This window comes from Galeopterus variegatus, unplaced genomic scaffold, assembly GCF_000696425.1.
Source record: "Galeopterus variegatus unplaced genomic scaffold, G_variegatus-3.0.2 Scaffold5177, whole genome shotgun sequence".
In the NCBI taxonomy this organism is placed as follows: domain Eukaryota; kingdom Metazoa; phylum Chordata; class Mammalia; order Dermoptera; family Cynocephalidae; genus Galeopterus; species Galeopterus variegatus.
The window spans coordinates 63,997-74,900 of NW_007731288.1; the positions used below are offsets into that span (position 1 = coordinate 63,997).

The 10,904-nt window shown below is 59.7% G+C and overlaps 2 protein-coding genes across 3 annotated transcripts in view; one reads left to right on the plus strand and one right to left on the minus strand.

The window, feature by feature from the left end:
• Nucleotides 1-5,523, plus strand: part of ILVBL (ilvB (bacterial acetolactate synthase)-like) — an 8,888-nt gene extending 3,365 nt beyond the window's left edge. Inside the window, exons 6-15 of one of the 2 annotated variants that reach the window (XM_008589068.1) lie at nt 836-935; nt 1,076-1,173; nt 1,291-1,427; nt 2,821-2,955; nt 4,000-4,114; nt 4,202-4,371; nt 4,448-4,518; nt 4,600-4,671; nt 4,844-4,949; nt 5,077-5,523. In XM_008589068.1, coding sequence (XP_008587290.1) covers nt 836-935; nt 1,076-1,173; nt 1,291-1,427; nt 2,821-2,955; nt 4,000-4,114; nt 4,202-4,371; nt 4,448-4,518; nt 4,600-4,671; nt 4,844-4,949; nt 5,077-5,255 — 1,183 coding nt within the window. In that variant the 3' untranslated portion in view covers nt 5,256-5,523. The remainder of the gene's footprint in view (nt 1-835; nt 936-1,075; nt 1,174-1,290; nt 1,428-2,820; nt 2,956-3,999; nt 4,115-4,201; nt 4,372-4,447; nt 4,519-4,599; nt 4,672-4,843; nt 4,950-5,076) is intronic. The other variant, XM_008589069.1, reaches the window with a different exon arrangement.
• Nucleotides 5,524-5,538: 15 nt separating this feature from the next.
• On the minus strand, nt 5,539-10,684 carry SYDE1 (synapse defective 1, Rho GTPase, homolog 1 (C. elegans)). Its single transcript, XM_008589067.1, has 7 exons — nt 10,348-10,684; nt 9,600-10,244; nt 9,209-9,423; nt 8,452-8,578; nt 8,053-8,213; nt 7,268-7,493; nt 5,539-6,914 (listed from the first exon to the last, which is right to left on the minus strand). Exons 2-7 carry the CDS (start codon nt 10,171-10,173, stop codon nt 6,517-6,519), a joined length of 1,701 nt encoding a protein of 566 aa, XP_008587289.1. The 5' UTR covers nt 10,174-10,244; nt 10,348-10,684; the 3' UTR covers nt 5,539-6,516.
• Between the last annotated feature and the right edge of the window lie 220 nt (nt 10,685-10,904).

A 10,904-nucleotide genomic window follows, 5' to 3' on the forward strand; every position in this document is an offset into this window, starting at 1 on the left:
CTCCCCCCCTCCCATTCCTTCTCCTATTCTTCCCCTTCCCCTCTGTCCATTCCTTTTGCCTATCCTTGTCCCTCCCCTTCCAAATATTTAGCAAGCGCCAGCCATGGGCCAGGCACCAGGACAGGCATGGGGCCACACTGATGGACAAGACAGTCAGGTCCTGGCTCTCTCGGCATGTGAGAAGTGCCTGGCTCCAGCCATAGCAATTTTGTTCTGTGGCTGCGACCTCATTCTTAATGTTCTTTGCCCCTGGCCTCCTGGTCACGCCCCTCCCCTTATGTCTCTGTCTCTCTCTCTCTGGGTCTCTCTCTCTTGGGCTGCCCCTGGTAAGGCTGGCTATTCCCTTGCCTTTTTTTTAAATGTTGGGGTTTCCCACGCTTCCATCCTTGGTCTCTTCACCTTCTCTGCAATCTTGACCCCTTCTTATCAGGGAAAACTGAGCTCCAGCTGCTTCTTGCCAATGCCCACATGTCTCTCTTTGCCTGGGTTGAGTGTTCCTTGAGGGCAGCTACTGGCAGAATTTATCCTTGTGGCTTCATACAGGGAAAGTTGGGGCCCTAGGGCCCAGTGAGTAAGGAGACAGAGAAGGCGTCCAGAGTGGGAGAGGGCGATGTTAATAACTCCCACAATGGAGCATTCTGCAGAGTGCCTTATAACCTAAATGGATAGATCATTGAACCTTGGGAAGGGAGGATCCTCTTACATTTTATAAAGAAAGAAACTCAGAAAGGTGAAGTCACTTGCCCAAAGAGGCACAGCCTGGAAGTAGCAGAGCTGGGACTCAGGCCCATGCCTGTCTGACCCACAGCCACGGCCCCTTTCTCTCCCCTTGCAGGTACTTGGAGAATCACCTGGCCAACCTCTTTGCGGGGGCCTGGGAGCCTCAGCCCGAGGGGCCCCTGCCCCTGGACATCCCCCAGGCATCCCCCCAGCAGGTGAATCGCTGCTATTTCCCAGCTGGGCCCCCGTCAGGCAGGGCCCTGCAGACCCTCTCTCTGAGTCAGGATCGGGGCCTTGATCTTGGGGGCTGACGGCCACGCAGGGACAGCCCTTTGAGCTCTGCCTCTTGCCCCAGGTTCAACGCTGTGTGGAGATCCTGAGCCGGGCCAGGAGGCCCCTGATGGTGTTGGGGAGTCAGGCCCTGCTGCCCCCAACCCCTCCCGACAGGCTGCGGTGAGGAGCCCCAGCCCTGCCGTTGCTATCACATTCCTGGGCCCTGATCCTCTGCCGTCCTGTAGGGAGGGGGCAGGCCCTTGGCTGTACTGATCTTTGCTTTGCCTGGACCCTCAGAGCTGCGGTGGAGACCCTGGGTGTCCCCTGCTTCCTGGGAGGGATGGCGCGGGGCCTGCTGGGCCGGAACCACCCCCTCCACATCCGGCAGAACCGCAGCAGCGCCCTGAAGAAGGCAGATGTCGTCATCCTGGCAGGTGGGGCTCAGCCTCCGGCCCTCCCTCCAGGCACCCCCTCCCCATATCACCCTGCCCCTCCCCCTCAGCTACTCACTGCCCTCCTTCCCCCACTCACTGTCTTAACTCTGGCTCCACCCCTTCCCCTTTCAAGGGTGTTGAACAACCCTGAATCTGAAAGTCAAGTTCATGCTCACCAAGCTGCAGTTGTGTTTGCCGACCCAGCTTCATGCAAAGGAAGGCGAACACCTAGTGGGCACCTACTGAGGCAGATGTCGTCATCCTGGCAGGTGGGGCTCAGCCTCCGGCCCTCCCTCCAGGCACCCCCTCCCCATATCACCCTGCCCCTCCACCTCAGCTACTCACTGCCCTCCTTCCCCCACTCACTGTCTTAACTCTGGCTCCACCCCTTCCCCTTTCAAGGGTTTTGAACAACCCTGAATCTGAAAGTCAAGTTCATGCTCACCAAGCTGCAGTTGTGTTTGCCGACCCAGCTTCATGCAAAGGAAGGCGAACACCTAGTGGGCACCTACTGTATTCTATACACATCTTCACACAGAGTGCTTTGAATCCTGCCAGACGTGCAATAGGTGTATCAACTACTGTAGTGTAACAGCCATCCCCAAACTCAGTGGATTAACGTGCATGTTTGATTTCCCAAGACCCCCCTGCAGGGTAGGTGGTAGTTCTGGTGCCAGCTGGGCTTGCTGGTTAGTCTGCAGTCAGGTAGGCAGGTAGGCAACTGTGCTGATCCAAGCTGGGCTCATCAGCAGTCGTGCATGGCTCAATGAATGGGAAATATTCTGAGAAATGTGCCGTCTGGCAATTTTGTCATGAGAACAGCATGGAGTGTACTTACACAAACCTGGATGGCAAAGCCTACTCCACACCTAGGTTGTATGGTACAGCTATCGTAATCTTATGGGACCACCATTGTATATGTGGTCTGTCATTGACCAAATGTCTGTTTGTGAAGTGTGACTATATTTGGGGATTGCTGGCTCTATAGGTGGTCTGGGATGGCCTCAGCTGGGATAACTGAGTTCACCACCCCATGTTCCTTCCCTCTGGCAGGTTAGCCTGGGCTGGCACACCTGGTGGATGATGAGAAACGTGGGGCTGGGGGAGCACAGTTATTTGAGAGACAGAGTGGAAGCTGTGAGGCTTCTGGAAGCCTGGTTTCAGGACAGTATACCATCACTTCTGCCACATTCTGTTGGCCAAAGCACATCCCAGGGCCAGTCTCAATTCAGGGGGTGGGGAGCAGCAGAGTCATTGCAGATGGCAGGGGCACAGGGAGAGGAGAAGAACAGGGGCCCCCTTGCATTCACTCTGCCACAGTGGGTCAGGTACAGTAGTGGGTGTCCCCCAGGACACTGCCCTCTGTCCACTGAGACCCTGTCCCCCACCCCAGGAGTCGTGTGTGACTTCCGGCTATCCTATGGCCGTGTCCTCAGCCACAGCAGCAAGATCATCATCGTCAATCGTAACTGGGAAGAGATGTTGCTCAACTCAGACATCTTCTGGAAGCCCCAGGAGGCAGTGCAGGGTGAGCCCCCCAAAGCCCCTTACACGTACGTGCTCCTCCCAGTCCCTCTCCTCCTGGCCTCTGCTGCAGCTGGCTTGAGCTGGGTGCTGGTGATCGAGGCCTGGACCCTGCCCCAGGGGGCACCTGGTCAGCCAGAGACATGTATTTGGCTCTCAGACTGATGGGTGCTTCTTTCAGAACAAATGGTGGGGTGGGCAAAGAGGGAGGATTGGAAAGGTGGTTATTTTCCCTGCAGACTCTCACATGCTGCCCGGTGCCTGCCCTCTTTGGTCCTTGAGCCTCTCTCTTGTCCTGCCGTAGTCCCCTCACCTCAATTCCAGTCCTTCCTGTGCCCTACTTTGCCCATCATTCTAAGGATGCTGACTCCCCCCTGTGGCGTTGGTGACAGGGCACTTCTGTGTTAAGCAGAGTGACACCGTTGCATTTGTGTTTGGGGAGGTCCATCCTGGCAGCTGGTGGGCAGTAGGCTGGAAGCGGGCCAGGCGGAGGCTGGGGGTGCTGTTAAAAAGGACCAGGACAGGAATGAGGAGGCCCGGAGTGGGGATGGATGGGACAAGAGGCTCCACTTCTAAGTTTCATTTGACCATTTTTGAAATGGAGATGGTGACAAGTTTGTCTCTGGGCCATTTGGTCATTCACTCCAACAATGCTTGCCTTGAGCTTCTGCATGCCAGGTTTGAGAGGCATGCCTGGTGGGTGGCGCTGCTTTTATCCACATGTTTCAGAGGCAGTACCAACAGGCCTTGGTGATCTGCGGTGGGCACGGGAGTGAGGTGATAAAGCTGGCTTGGGTTTGTAACCTGCTCGGTGCTCCCTAAACCTTGTTTCTCAAGCCTTTCCCTCCCTCTCACCCGGGTTGCCCTCCCCTGGTTCTGGCAAGCTCTGGGGTGTGTTAAACTTGTTTTGCTCTGGGAGCGCTCCTGCCTGCTTCTAAGCCTCCTGCTGGGATGCTGCTGGTGGCTTCCTGCTGACTTCGGGTGTCTGTGGTGCTGGAAGGGCAGGAGGAAGCCACCTCCCCACAGCTGTGACCTCTTCTGTCTCCAGGAGATGTGGGCTCCTTTGTGTTGAAGCTGGTGGAAGGCCTTCAGGGCCAGACGTGGGCCCCAGACTGGGCAGAGGAGCTGCAGGAAGCTGACCGGCAGAAGGAGCAGACCTTTCGGTAGGTGCTGGGGGGGAGTGGGCATGGGAGGGAGAGTCCCCGCAAGCTCTGTTGCAAGCCCTGATGACCTTGACTGCCCTGTTGCAGGGAGAAAGCAGCAATGCCCGTAGCCCAGCACCTGAACCCAGTGCAGGTGCTGCAGCTGGTGGAGGAAACTCTGCCAGACAACTCCGTTCTGGTGGTGGATGGCGGGGACTTCGTGGGCACTGCCGCCCACCTGGTACAGCCCCGTGGACCCCTGCGCTGGCTTGATCCTGGTAAGGAAGGGCCCATGCCTGGGGCAGCTTGCACCATCTGGACCCCTTCCCACCCACCTGCTCTTGGTCCTCCTAGGGGCCTTTGGGACTCTGGGAGTTGGCGCAGGATTTGCCCTTGGGGCCAAGTTGTGCCATCCGGATGCTGAGGTGAGGCACTAGAGGCGGGAGACTTGCTGCTTTCTGGGCCATAAGCCATACTGACTGTCTGGGCTCTCCCCCTCCTCCTAGGTCTGGTGCCTTTTTGGGGATGGAGCCTTTGGCTATAGCCTCATTGAGTTTGACACGTTCGTCAGACACAAGGTGACCAGGCTACCCTGGGGAAGCTTAGAGCCTGGGGTTCTGGGAGAAGTCAGGGCTGGGCTGAGGTGGGGAGGGGGCCTCCTCTGTCTGCCAAGGCCCTGTCCCTTTCTCTCTGCTCTGTCTAGCCAAACCTTGAGGCTGATGGTGGTGGCCTGGCTGTGTCTTCCTGCAGATCCCGGTGATGGCTTTGGTAGGCAACGATGCAGGCTGGACCCAGATTTCTCGGGAGCAGGTGCCCTGTCTGGGCAGCAATGTGGCCTGTGGACTGGCCTACACAGGTGAGGAGCCTCGGCAGGGTGGGGAGGATAGGAGCTGTTGAAGCCCAGCTGGGCTTGTGTTCTTGTCCTGGGCTGGCTGCATGGTAGTCCAGGTCCCTGTCCCCATCTGACTTATCTCCTCTTTTAGATTATCACAAGGCAGCCATGGGTCTGGGGGCCCAGGGCTTGCTGCTGTCACGGGATAATGAGGATCAGGTGGTCAAGGTGCTGCGTGATGCCCAGCAGCAGTGCCGAGATGGCCACCCGGTTGTGGTCAATATCCTCATTGGGAGGACAGACTTCCGTGATGGCTCCATTGCTGTATAGGGCCTTGAGGGTCAGTACACTTGGCTCCCTTCCTGCCCCTGGACTATGCAGAGCCAGTTTGGAGTCTCATCCTTGCCTTCCCTGGGCCTATCCCATGAGGCCCAGTGACTCCACCACTCTCCATGAGGAGGGGACGGAGGCGTCAAAGCTCAGAGAGTTCCCTGGCAGCCCTGGAGAGCTCTTGGACTCCTCTACGGGCCTAGCTGTGTCCTTTCTCCCCACCTCTCACACAGACTGAATAAACCACGTCTGGCTCATGTGCACCCAAGTACCAGTCCCAGAATCTGTGCATATTGATTTATTGTCCACAAAGATGGAGGTGATGGAAAGTGGAGACGGGAGGGGACCCTACTCTCCCACTGGAACTCTGGGGCCCACTGAGGCACCATGACTGGGTGGGATTTCAGGGTGCCTGGGCATTTCAAACTTTTCCCCCCTGTGGTCCCTGAAAGAGCCCCACACGCCTGCTGCAGACATGTCCACGCACACTGTTCCTCACACACAGACACACACATGCACGGAGGCAATAAATATGTTCCGTACCAAAGTGCCCCCAGCCTGATGCTTCAGGTGGGGCCCCTCCGAGAGGGAGGGGTTAAGTGCTCAATTGTTTCAGGGGTGAGGAAGGGGAAATTGGGGAGCGGAAGGGCCAGACTCTGTTACCCCCGTTTGCTGGTTGGAGGCCAGTCATGGGGTCTTCCTTGGAAAAGAGGGTGGGGAAACAAGCTGTTTTTCTATAAGCCCCAGGCTGCCCCTATCCAGCTGGAGCCCAGGATAGGGGCTGCCCCCTCTCCCCAAAACAGCACCTCATGATAGTCCTTGGGTCCTCCAAGGGAGGGAGAAACAGTGCAGTGCTCAAAGCTAATACTGATTTGGTTTGCAGCAGCAAGAGGACTGAGTAGGGGGTGTCTCAGCACCCCAGGGTGATGCTCACTATAACTGGTTTCCCTAGCCAAGGGGAGACGAGGGAGGCCAGCCTAGCAAGCGGGAGAACTGCCTTTTGGCCACAATAGGAGAAGTCCTTGGTGCTCAAGAAACATAACCACACAGCTGGTCCCTAAAATCCCCCGTCCCTGGCCTTTACAACCAGTGCCCAAATACTGGGCGCTGGAAACTGGGAATGATTCTCAGCAACGGGTGGCTGGTCTCTTGGCAACTCCCTAGCAACCAGGAGCTCGGGTTGAGCAACAGGTCTGGTCCTCCTCGGTCGTTAGGGCCTCGCCTTAGCAACCGGGAGCCCGTCCTCGGTGGCACCCGCAGCTCAGAGGCACACGTTGATCTGCTTGGAGAGCTCCCTTTCCAGGTCCAGGATGAGGGCGTCAAAGTCTTTAAGATTCAGGTGCGGATTGAAGGGCGCATCAAAGTCGTCCTCGAAGTGGGCGGCACCCCTCGGCTCGCCCGCCTCGTCGTCCTCGCTGTCACTGCCCGTCACGTGGTCGTAGTCGGGGCCGGACAGGAATTCCCGCCCGCAGGGCAGAAAGTCCCGCCCGCACACGCTCCAGTCGCCAGCGTAGCGGTTGCTCGGGGGGCTCTCAGGGCCACCCCTGCCGCGGGGTCGAGTCACCACTTCGGGGCCTGCCAGCGGCAAGCGCAGAACCGGCTGTCGTCTGGGCAGCACGCACGGGGCCACGTCCGGAGCCTCCTGGGGCCGCTGCGGATCTGAGCGGGGAGAGGCAGGGCTTGTGATGACATCACGCACAGTGGAGGCAGCCAGACCTCTGATTGGCTGTTTAGGTACCCAGGCCCCTGATTGGCCTGTGGAAAGGGCAGGCCTTCGACCGCAGCAGGGTTTTATTGGCAGAGCTAGAACTGGTTGCTTAGGTAACCGGCCCTCTGATTGGCTGTAAAAGGCAGGGCCTCTAACCGCATCAAAGATGGATTGGTCGGATCTGAACTGGTTGCCGAAGCGACCAAGTACCTACCCCGAAGAGGGCGTGACCTACCCCAAGTCTCAGACTTTGGCCGCAGGCGGCCGGGCCTGGATTGGCAGCGCCGGACGGGGGCGGGCTCACCTGGCCAAGACTGCAGCAGGTAGTGCAGCACCTCGATGTGGCGCTTGAAATCCACTGCGCTGGAGGGACCTGGGCCGGAGCCGCGGGCGCGGGGCCGGGCGGGCGCCTGGCGCGATGGAAGCAGGACGGGTCCGAAACACACGGCCAGGTTCTGCGGGGTCATGCGGTTATGGGCGTGGAAAGAGGAGACGAGGCGCAGGTGGTCCAAGAGGAGCGTCAGCGTGGCCTGGGGACAGTGTTGGAAGGACATAAGGAGGGCAAAATCGAACCCCTGCGTACCTGCGGGCGACTAAGGCAACTCAGTGTGCAAACAGGTTCAAGGTCTCATAGCTGGAAGGTGTCTGAGCTAAGCCTTAACAATTCGATATTAGTATTATGATCCCATTTTGCTGGAGTGGAGACTGAGGCCAAGGACACCTTAGCTTTGGAATGGCAGAGCTTGGACTCGAACCTAATTCTTTATGTGTTAGGCGGAGCTGGTATGAACCCCATTCTACAGATGAAGGCACAGAGAGGGACTTGTCCGGGATCTCACAGCCAGGAATCTCCCTTGTGGTAGGTTGACAGACCTGTGTTTCAGCATCCTGGCTGTGCGACCTTGGGCCACTCATTCAACCGCTCTTAGCCTTGGTTTCCAAATCTATGAAATGGGATACTAATAACACCTACTTTGTGGGGATGTGATGCCACAAGCCGATGCCCATCGCAGGCCTAGGACTGGATGAAGCACTCTATTGGTATCAGCCCATTCCATGTCCAGCCCACTCCCACCAGGCCCAACTCACCCTTTCCACATCCGGCAAACAACTGAGGAGCCCTCGGGTGCCATCAGGGCTGGGGGGGGCCCTGCTTGGGGGACTTTGGGCCATGGCCTCCAGCACCACCTGATAGAGGGGCTGGGTGATGAGCGGTGTGGGCAACTCTCGAAGATAATCCTTGAGGATGCCTGTGGACACAGGGACCCCTCTGTTCAGGGCACTCTTGGCTTCTGAGGCCAGAGGGGTCAGTTGGGACTGGGAGGGGGAGGAAAAGGTGGAAGACAGGTGCAGGAGCGTGAAAACAAGGTCAGACCCTTGTTTCGAGAGGTCAGGGGGAGAGGTGAGGTCACAGAGGAGCCGCATGGCCATCCTTGAGTTGAAGGGTGAGTAAGGGGGTGAGCAGGCAGGGGATCGGGGCATGCTGACCAGTGATAACATTGATATCAGGGTACAGGTCCTCGGAGAGGCAGACAGCTGCACTGTCACGCTCAAATGCATCCCGAAGCTCTTTCTTCACTGCTGCTGAGCCGCATAGACGGTATAGCCCCACTACCTGGGGGTCGCAACAAAGAGAAGATGTCTTCTTGCTGGGACCACAAACTGATCAGAGTCCAGTGGGGTGGGGGCTGGAGGCCTGGGCCAGAGTGGGAGTGGACACTGAGCTGGGAGATTGGTGACTGACTGTAGCCCTGCTGGCTGCCTCTGCTCCTCTGACACCTGTCACCTGACTCGCTGCCTGGCTGTGTGGACAACCTGGCCTCATAAATTCTCTGCTTGGATCACTCCTCCTAGCCCACCTTCTCTGACTCCTCCTCAGCTCACGTGTCACGTCCTCCACCAGGAAGCCTTCCCTGACTACCCCAACCAAGTTAGGTCCTGCTTTAAGCTTTCCCAGGGTTCTCCCCTTTCTAACTGTTGTCCCAGCTGCAGCTTTACACTTGGGAGTTATTAGAGTCATGTCTTTTCCCCCATCTGACTCTGAGCTCCAGGAAGGCTGGGATCTTGTTAAATGCCCAGATGACCCATGGGTTCAGGACTGAGTGCTGCGGTCTGGGGGAGCCTCCTGCCCATCTAGGCTGGGATTGGAGGTAAGAGTGGCTCAGACTGGGGGGAGGGGTCTGGCGTCCATACACTTCGTGTCTTGGGGAGTGGGTCTGAGGTCTGGGGACCGGCGGGGGCTCACCCGCAGCCCTCGGCGCTCGATCTGCGCAACACACTTCTGGATGATGAGGGGCACCTGGCCTGGGGAGTGTTCCCGCTCCACCAGCAGCGGCAAGGGTAGCCCGAAGACGCGGGGCTCAGCTGTGGCGGGGGCTTCCTGCTGCTCCGACAGGGTCAGCTTGGCATACAGCAGGCCCTGGGGCTCGAGGCGCACGGCCAGCTGCTGGGCCTGGCACCCTGAAGACACAAGGGGCCTGAGCCGGGTCTGCCCCGCTTGTTCCTGTATCTTGGCCCCACCCACTGCAAGCCACACCCCGTACTGGAGCCCCGCCCCCTGGGCGCTGTGGGGGAGGGGAGCGCCGTGAGCCAGGTCTTGTGCCCTGCTCCTCCTCCCCAGTAGCCATGTGTCCTACCTCGGAAGACTGTGGGCAGCAGCACGGTGCCCTGGGCACAGGGACGGTGCCGTCTCACTCCAGGGTCCCAGGCTAGCACTAGGGCGCGCAGTAGCCGGGCAGCCTCGAGCTCCAGGTGGAAGGTGTGGTCCAGCCGCAGGAAGTCCGGCCCCCCCCGCAGTGGCCCCGTTCGGGCCCGGGCCACCCCATCCACTTGCAGCAAGCAGCAGAGGTCTCTCGGGGTGGCCCCCGGCGCTGGCCGCAGCCCCCCGAGCCCGTACAGGTGCAGGCTGAGGCGACCCCAGAGAGCGGCGGGGGGCGCCCGGGCTGCCGCGCCCACCTCGTAGGGCCGGAAGGCGGTGGGCGACGGGGGTCCTGCTGGGCGCTCGGGCGAGTCGCCGTCACTGAGGTAACCGGCCCTCGGGTTCCGCGTGCTCCCGGTCCCTGCCGCCCGCCCGGGGGCCCCCACGCTGCTGTCCAGGTGGTAGCGGCTGATGACGGAGCCTGCCGGGGCGGCCCTCTCGCGCTCCCGACCAGCCCGGGGACCTCGCAGGCTGAGGCGGCGCCGCAGCTCCGGCAGCTTCTTCATCTTCATGGAGAGGCGCCTGGCGGGGCCCGGGGACTTGGTGCGGGAGGCTTTGGTCAGGGGGCTGGCTGGGGCTGTACCTGTGGGGAGAGCAGACCTCAGGGGCCAGGAACCTGGGCTTGGGGCAGGGGAGTCAGGTTTGTGCCCACCCGGGGTGGGGAGGGGTGTGAGGTTTGTACTCACCTTGGGGGACTGGGCCCTCTGGCTCAGCTGAGCCTGGTTGTGTCCCTGCGGACTCAGGTGCTGGGGGTCTGGGGTCTTCCTCAGGGATGGGGTTGTACCAGATCTCGCCGGCAGGCTCCCCGCTGCCGGGTGCCCCGGGCCCCAAAGCAGCCTCCTCAGGTGGCTTGGTACCGCCCAGCACCCAACGGCGGCTGCTGGGCTCCAGGCTTTGCAGGTAGGCCCCCCGTGCAGGGCTCCGCGATGCCTCCGGGCTGGGGAGCCCCTCCGCTCCAGCCTGCGACCCTTCAGGGGCCTGGGATTCTGGCTCTGGAAGAGTGGGCTCTGGGTGCTGGGCTGGGCGGCCTGGTGGACAGCAAGGGGACTGAGACCCAGCCCCCCACCGTCCCCAGAGCAGCCTCAGCCCAGCGATCTTCTCCCAGCAGGAGCTGGAACTGCGGTCTGCTAGGCACTGGCCCTCATTCCATACAATTGGTTTGTATAGACAGAATGCCATGTCCAGCCCTGGCCAGGCCCCTGATAAGTCACTGCTCCAAGGGGCCTGTTGTTTTGTCTGGAAT